Raw genomic sequence first — 8,931 nt, forward strand, 5'->3', positions numbered from 1 at the left:
ATTAGTTTAAATACTCATTATTTGATTTTATTTAAGAATAATAGAGATGAAAGCCAAATCAACTGTCTCGCTCGTCAAGCGTTTATAGGCAAAATGCCCTACTTCAAAGACGCATATTTAAGCGCGACATCCAAACCGTACGGTTATTTGTTTATCGATTTCCATCCGTCGACCGATAAAGAATTGTGTTTACGAGATTCGTGTTTTCCCGACAACCAAGGCGTGTATTGGGTTTATATTCCACAAAAATGAAGAATATCAGAAAAAATTATCATTTGTTAAATGTGCTGGCAAAGGCAACACCCGCTCAGAGAAAAGCTTTGTTAAAAGAAGCATCGCCCGATCAGATAAAAGTCATATGCGAAATTTGCGATAATACGCTGCAAGGCCGAGTACCGGTAAACATTAATAAATTAAAAAAATATAAAAAATGTATTCGAAAACTCGCAAATAAAAAAATAGGTCTCCAAGCAAAAAAGAAGAATTTTGATAAATCAATCGGTAGAGGAAAGAATTTTTAGGCGCGATTCTTAGCTCCAATTAATATTCATTAGCGTTTAAGAACCTTTGAATTACCTGAGAAATAATAATGGCTCAAAGAAAACCTAGCAAACCTAGGAATAAGGCAATCAAGGAACATAAATATGTATATTCAGAAAAGGTTCCAACACAACGGTATTAGCCCAGATTGGGGCCAGGCGGAGGGATCCTTCAGTACATTGGAATGAGGCGAAAAATCATAAAGCAGGTACATCTCCCCAACTTTGGCAAGAGCGGCTGAAAAGATAGAAATTTTACAGAAGCAAACTACAGAGATATAATGTATTAAACGCAAGGGACGCAGAAGGTCTTCCTTCAGCTTGAAAATATGCAGTTAAAAATTTATAAGAGACACGTGAGCTCTATGGGGAAGTATTTCTGGTTAGGATAGATAGTAGTATATATGGGCACGAGTAAAACGTTTTTACCTTACCATTTGGTTGTATCTTTTAACGATTTTATGTGTTTAATATTTCATTTATATTACCACGTTCTTCCTTTTTTTTGTTTTGTTTTGTTTTTATGTTATTTTTGTTTTTATATATTTTTGTATATTTATTTATTTATATTACCATTTTTTTTTATTTATGTATATTTATTTATTTTCATTACCATGTTCATCCTCGTTATGTTTTATTTTTTGTCCGTTACTAATGATTTGAATTTTTTCAAAACTATGGTATTCTCTTAATAGAACGATATTCCTTTCTTGTTCGATGAAGTTAAAAACCTGAAGATGGCTTATTGAATAAGCCGAAAACGTTAGTTAAATTAAATTAATAAATTTCTCAGCGAACATTAAGGTGTTTGTTTAAGTTTTTTGTATATTGAATTCTGCTGGTACGAGTGTGGTTTATAATATCATTAGCTAGAAGAATTTTTGGATTATAAAAAAATGGCTCAACGAATGGCGTTAGTACCCCCCGAATTAGTACCTAAATATCAACTGCAAAAACCAGAAATACGATTCCACGATAATATCCAAGATTTATTAGAAGAAAGTACTTTATCCGATGATTTGAAAGTTAAATTATTAAGTCAACTAATTTCGAGATTTAAACAAACTATTCACGCACCGAAAGAACTGATTCGAGTCTTGATGGTATCAGAACCGATCGAAGAATCGCAACCATCGTTAGAACCGACAAAACCGTCGACTATCGAAGATCAGATATCAGTTTCTGTCCTGCTGAAATATCAAAAATATGTTCCGCATATCATTCAATTACTAAAGCAATATCAACACGATTGAAACGAAAAAGGCGAATTTCTGGTAAATAATGAGCCGATAATTAATTACCATATAGCAGATCTGATGTCGCATTTAATGCGCAATCGAAAATTTTCTATTGTGCCTGTCGGATTTAACGAATTTTATCAAGCGATTATTAAATCTAATATTCCTAGAGAATGGATAGGAAATAAGGCGCTATCGAGTCGATTACGAATAGAAGAATCGCCCATACTTCGTTTTCGAACGCCATCGATTCCGCCGCCTCCCATACGATCAATTACTAGCAGAAGAAAAAAAAGAGTTTCGTCTACGAAAATTCCTAAACGGATTGGCTCGTCTAAAAGAAAACATATTTCATGGAAAGATTATTAAGCTCTATTTATTATAATCCATCTCATCCGGCATCGTTTGGCGGCGTAACGAGACTAATAAAAGCAACAAAGTTGCCTAGAAAAACCGTCGAACATGGCTATCGACTCAAGATACGTATACGTTGCATAAACCCGTGACGAAATAAATTAATACCCGCACGTAAAACTAAAGCGTTCTATAGTTCAAGGAGAATTTCTACTGCCAGTGGATCTTTTGGACTGCTTCGGGACGATACAGTGTTTCGACGAAGATAATAATGGATATAAAACCTATTTATTAGTCGTAACTTTCCGACGTGTGTTCTAATAAATATGCGTATGGTATTCCAGGTGAAAGACAAAAAACCCTTCTGAACGAATAAAAAAAAGCGATTTTCCAAAAAATATTTAGAAAAGTAATACCCAGGATGATGCATACCGATAAGGGATAAGAGTTTACTGAATTCTGCTTATGTAAGGGATTTATTTAGAGAAAACATCCGAAAATAAATCATTTATTATGCTCATTCCGCGAAACGAAAGCGTCGGTCGTGAGAAACAGTTTAATAAAACTATTAAAAAATTAAAATTTATCGGTCTTATTACCTCTATCGAAATTCTAATAAATATATCGATAAATTAAACGATTTGGTGAAGGCATATAATTATAGTAAACATCGAACTATAGGAATGCCTCCGGCCGAGGTGAAACCTAAACCCCATTTACAAATTTTTAATCGACTTTACGGTAAAACGAAAACGAAAATAAAATATAAATATAAAATTAATGATAAAGTTAGAATTTCTAAGAAACGTAAAACGTTTTCTAGAGGATATTTGGCAGGATGGAGTAAAGAGGTTTTCTATATAAAAAACCGATTTCTGACGACACCTGTCACTTATGTGTTAAAAGATTACAACAACCAGACGATTACGGGTCGATTTTATAACGAAGAACTGCAGAAAGTCAAAAATGGATAGATTTTATGTTATGCTTATCAGTACGGCGAGTATGGACTATTTTCCAAAAAATACTCAATCGTCCTTCACATCGAAAATTAATCCACCAATAAATTTAAGCGGGTCGTGGGAAGCGGCATTGTCCCAGATAATAATACCTCGTTCGTGGTTTAATATAACTAGCGAAAATAATACTTACAACATAATTTCTAAAGAGACGAAGTTGATTAAAGTAAAAACTGATGATTTGACTACACTAATTCCGTTATATCCTATAGGAGAGAACAAATCAAGTAATATATTCGAGACTATTACGAATAATTTAAAAGAATTAGGAAAGGATGGTCTTATTAAATTTTCTTATAACAAAGAAGACAGCTTTGTGTCGATTCAGATCGCTCAAGATTGCGAATTACGCATAAATCAAGATGCTCCTACATTTCTTTCGGCTCTAAATCTAGAGTATTAAAAACAATATATTGTAAGAGGAAAAGATGAAAAGATTCGATATAATTCATCTTTTACCGATTTTAAAGAAAAATTTATTACATTAATCGAAAAAAATAGATATATAGATAAAGTAAAAATCGAAAACGTCGAAAATACGACGCGTATACCGATTGGATTATATGGACAAAGAGAATTTCTTAAATCATTTCACTCAATCAGTTTTAAATCGCTTCCCGATAAAAAGTTATTATTGAAAGTTCCTCGAGAAACTTCCGTAAAATTTAATAGTCAATTAAAAGATATATTAGGCTTCGATCGATTAGAATATTCCAAAGGAGAATTTGTGGGAACTTATCCCTTAGAATTAAACGCTGGAATAACAGAAATATTTGTATATTCTAATTTAATAGAATCGCATCACGTAGGCGATACTTCTGCCCCACTATTCCGAGTAATTCCAGTTATGGGAGAAAAAGATCAACAAATCGTTAAAATTTATAATACTCTGTTATTTTTCCCTCTTCGATCGAATTATATCGAGACTATAACCGTAGACATATGCACATCAACAGGTGAAAACGTCATATTTACTTCGGGAAAAACGCTTTTGGTATTGTGTTTTCGTCGAAAAAGTATATAAAAACCGGATTCATTAACGAATCGGTTATTTGATAAAATGAAGCTTAAACCGGAGGACTGTATTAGTTATTATCGTTCGCAGACGGGAGGATATCCCGATTCTATATTTCCTCACACCCCTTATGTTACTCCTCAATGGGGAAGAGGACCGTACTTTAAAAGTCGGCCGATTCAACGTGGTTATGGATTTTTCGGATCAATTTTTCGCGAAGCAATACTAATATTAAAACATGCGGGTCGATATATTGGAAAAAAAGCGTTAAATATAGCAAAAGATATTGGATCGGATATACTCACGGGAAAATCGTTAAAAGACTCGGCTCTATCGAGAATTAATCAAGCAGGTCGAGAAATAAAAGATGACGTCATTCAAAAAATTCAAAGCGGATCGGGTAAAAAACGAAAACGTCTAAGAAAAAGCTTAAAACGAAAGAATACTAAGAAGAGGAAAGTAGTGGATATTTTCTCCTAAAAAAATGAATCCTTTCTCCTGCCCGTGTTTAAAATCGGAACTAGATTTTTTTAAAACTATTCTGACCCAGTTGGCGATTTTAAATACTACCGAGGCTATTCTACATCCCATCGCTTCGATAACTGATCAGAAATCTCTTATAGAATTTCTAATCCTCGGCTCGGGAGAAAACTTAATAGATTTGAGCAGTATTTCGATTAATGCGCAAGTTACTGTTGCTAAACAAAATGGAACTTCTACTCTCGATACCGACTTAGTAACACCTGTGAATAATTTATTGCATTCGATGTTCTCTCAATGTACTACGATATTTAATTATAAAACTATATCTACGCACGTTAATTACCCATATAAAGCGATAATAGAAAATCTATTATTTTTCTTTGAAGAAGCGCAAAAAACCTATTTAACCAGCTCTTTCTTCTACAAAGACACCGCCGGATTTTTAAACGAAACCAACCCGATTAAAGACGGCAAGAATGAAGGATTAGTCGCCAGGTTTAAGAAAAGCAGCAAAAGCCAAGTATTAGATTTATACGGATGACTTCATTTTGATTTTATTAATCAACCTAAATTATTGATAAACGGCGTAGACGTCCGGATAAAATTGGAACGTTCAAAAGACGCTTTCGCTCTAATGGCAACAGCCGATAATTATCAGATTCGACTAAAAAATATTACGTTAAAAATAAATAGAATAGAAGTAAGTCCTAGCATCTTAGTTGGAATGGAAAAAACATTAGAAAATTCTGTAATTAAAATGCCTTATCGACGAGTTAATATTAAAGTATTTACATTAAGTAAAGGGATTTTAAGTTCAAATATTTCGAATGCGATAATCGGTCAAATTCTGAAAAGAATTATAATCGGATTGGTGTGAAATAACGCTTTTAATGGACAGATCGATTTAAATCCTTTCAATTTTGAAAATTTCGACTTAAACTATATTTCTGTTATAAAAGATTCGATTTTAATCCCGCCCAATCTGTACTGCCCAGACTTCGATGCAAAATCCTACGCACGAAGTTACACAACATTATTCAAAGAAATAGGGGGAATTCCCTACGGAAAATTTGCTAATATATCGTATTCCGATTACGCTCAAGGATACATGTTCTACGTGTTCGACCTAACTCCCGATCGCGTTGCATTCGAAAATCATACCTCTGTGTTGACGCATGGAAATGTTAGTTTCGATTTAAAGTTCAAAAGACCTTTGCCAGAAACAGTTAACGTCATATGCTTCTTAGAATATCGTAATACAATAGAAATCGATCGATCGCGAAACATTTACGTCGACTACTAAACAAATAATGGATACGATTACGCTCTGGAAACTGGCATTAGGTGATTCCGAAATTAGCAAGACATTCGGAGGCGTCTATCCGTCGGATTTATTACCTCAAACAATCGGAAAGAAGAGAAGCTTTATCGTTAATACGGAGAACAGCAAAAATCCCGGACGACACTGGATAGCTCTATTTTTCCGAAATTCAACTTGTTATTATTTTGACTCATACGGCCTAGCGCCAAAAATCCCGAAAATTATAAAGTTCATAAGACAGAATTCCAAGGAGTTACGCTGGAATCGAAGAACGCTCCAAGGTCCCTATAGCTCTACGTGCGGATACTTTTGTTTATTTTTTCTCTACAAAATATCGAGAAACCAAGACTTAAAAATACTTCAGCCTAATACTAAATATTTTAATGATAACTATGTAATCGCTTTTGTACGCAATCATTTTCGTTTTGGTAAAATACCACCAAATATATTCATTAAATGTAATCAATGTAGCGTTAGTTTACTCAAATAAAATTTTTTTAAAACTTAAAAAAATGAATGTTTTTTTTAATTGAAACTATAAAAACATTAGTCGCTCTTTGTGTGGGAATCGGGTCACCTCGAATTCTTGACTTTGAATTAGGAAACCCTACCTTTGACCTAGAATGTAAAAAAGATATGGAGAGACAGATAAGACGCGACTTTTGATGTTGTAAGGCCTAAGAATGTAGCGACTTTATGCGAAAGTGAACGCATATATTAATAAACCTAGTAGATTTATAAATACTTTCGCTTTTTAGCCAATTTTTTAACCTTCTCCAAAATGAGATTTTCGTCGAATTGCTGACGATTTTAGAAAGCAAATATTACACTAAATTTACACAGTTTTAAAATTTTTGAAAAGACAAGATTATATGAAGGAAACTCCACATGGTCCTCCAAATCAATGGGATTCCAGTCCAAATATTGGCAGAATTTCAATGAAGAAAATCAAGTGTGTTTCTTCCACAAAGGAGCGATGGAGAATTTTGCACCATAATGGTTATTTATTCTTTTTTATATTTTAAAAAAATTTTTTTATTCAATTGTATTTTTTTTAAAATAGTTATTTTCGTAATTTTCAGAAACAACTTAATCCGCTACATAATATTTATTATGTTAAACCAAGAATTAGCATTCCATTAAATATCCCGTCAGAAGTAATAGTAAGTGTACATAAAAAAGAAAGCATTTATTATAATGAAAAAACATATTCCAAAATAACAAAACTTAAACGCCGCATTTAGAAAAAACATACTTATTTTTCAAGAATGCTATAGAAAAATTATAATAAAAATGGGTCGACAAAAACTAATTTTATTTGAAGACGACCAATAGAAGGTAAGTTTTTTTTTCAAAAAACTTTATATAAATTTTAAATAATAGATGTAAGAATATTCCGCAAGATTTTTTCGAGGCAATGAAAGATGAATGTCTAGACATTAGCTCAATTTAAATTCTTTTAGTTTTTTTAATATTTGAAATAAATTTAAGCTTTCTACGACTAACTTTTTTTTATAACTTTTTAATACGCTTTTTTTATAATTTCAATCTTAAACTTCTTACCTTCGCGGTTGATGGCGATACATCGGTTAATCCTATCGATCGTCTCTTATATTTAAAAAACAATTGTAAGTCTAAAAGCAACAGTTGCATTTAGACACAATGACTAGGCATCTTTCTTTGTTTGACAATCTTCTTTGTTTCGAAAAAAAGAACAACTAACGCCCTCTGCTTTTTTTTCTTGCGGATTTTCCTTACAATCTACTTTTAATTTCTAATTTAAACTATTTATAATAAAAATTTTTTTAAAAATAAATATACAACATAATATTTATTGTTTTTTTAGATACATTCGACGGAGATCTCATCGACTCATCTATATTTGTTATCAATATAAGCATTTTTTTTTATTATAACTTTTTTCCGGCCGTTAATATCATTGTTAGTTAATATCATTGTCAGTTAATATCAATTGTAAACAAATAATATCATTGTTAGTGTAACTTTTTTTTATTATAATCATTTAGTTTGTATTTTTCATACTAAAAAAAAAAAGAGAAAATTAATGTCGTCGTTTATTTAATCGTAGTCGCAACACATATTTGTCGACAGATGGCGCCGGCTTAACAAAACAAAAAACTTATAAAAATAAAAAATATATATAAATATAAAAAAGATATAAAAATATAAAAAATAAATAAAAGAAAGAGGAAAAAAATATATATATCGTAAAAGAATCGATAAAAACCAAATAGCAAATGGCGCGATCCGAATAGCGACGGACGGTTCGCGCTGTTTGTTATTTTTTTAATCGCCTTCGAAATTTCGAAGGAAAAAATAATTTAAAAAAAATGAAGTTTAATATTTTGCCAACAGATGGCACCCTCAGCCTTAACAAAAAAATTTAATATTTTGCCAACAGATGGCATTGGCTTAACGAAAAAAATATCTTAAATATTAAAGTTATATATATAAAATAATATTAATTCTCTTAAATAAAGAAAATTGATTCTCTTAAGAGAGATCTATATATAAACAAAAAAAATATCGTTTCTCTTAAGACTCGTCGTATTGTAAAGAGATCTATATATAAACAAAAAAATCTCTTAAAAAAATATATCGTTTCTCTTAAGACTCGCCGCGGCGTATTCTAAAAACGCTCGCTCACATTTCGCGGTGAAGTATATCCGAAGGGGCAACAAAAATGGGCGTGGTTTTAATGTCTACGAGAGCTTTTGGAATGCAAATATCGTAGAAACGCTCGAACGATTCAACGGTTATTGCCATTTTTAGCCCCTGGTCGACGTCTTTCCCTCGGAATGTTGAGCGTTACTACGATAAAAGTTATAAAGTCTTAAAAGTTTAACAAATTATCCCAGAGTCTCTCTCCCTTATACTACTACCATATTATGCTACAAACAGAAGCTATAAGAGAAGTACTCTCTGTTTATCCTATGTATAT

The 8,931-nt window shown here is 32.0% G+C and overlaps 1 protein-coding gene across 1 annotated transcript; it reads left to right on the plus strand.

The window, feature by feature from the left end:
• The first annotated feature begins 4,649 nt into the window (after positions 1-4,649).
• On the plus strand, positions 4,650-5,189 carry LOC136982096 (uncharacterized). Its single transcript, XM_067278519.1, has one exon. It carries the CDS (start codon positions 4,650-4,652, stop codon positions 5,187-5,189), a length of 540 nt encoding a protein of 179 aa, XP_067134620.1.
• The last annotated feature ends 3,742 nt before the right edge of the window (positions 5,190-8,931 follow it).

The sequence above is a fragment of the Centruroides vittatus genome, unplaced genomic scaffold, assembly GCF_030686945.1.
Source record: "Centruroides vittatus isolate TY-2023 unplaced genomic scaffold, ASM3068694v2 contig_807, whole genome shotgun sequence".
In the NCBI taxonomy this organism is placed as follows: domain Eukaryota; kingdom Metazoa; phylum Arthropoda; class Arachnida; order Scorpiones; family Buthidae; genus Centruroides; species Centruroides vittatus.

What these genes read in the sequence shown, in the direction of transcription:
- LOC136982096 (XM_067278519.1), top strand. Translation starts at nt 4,650, where the DNA reads ATGAATCCTTTCTCCTGCCCGTGTTTAAAATCGGAACTAGATTTTTTT.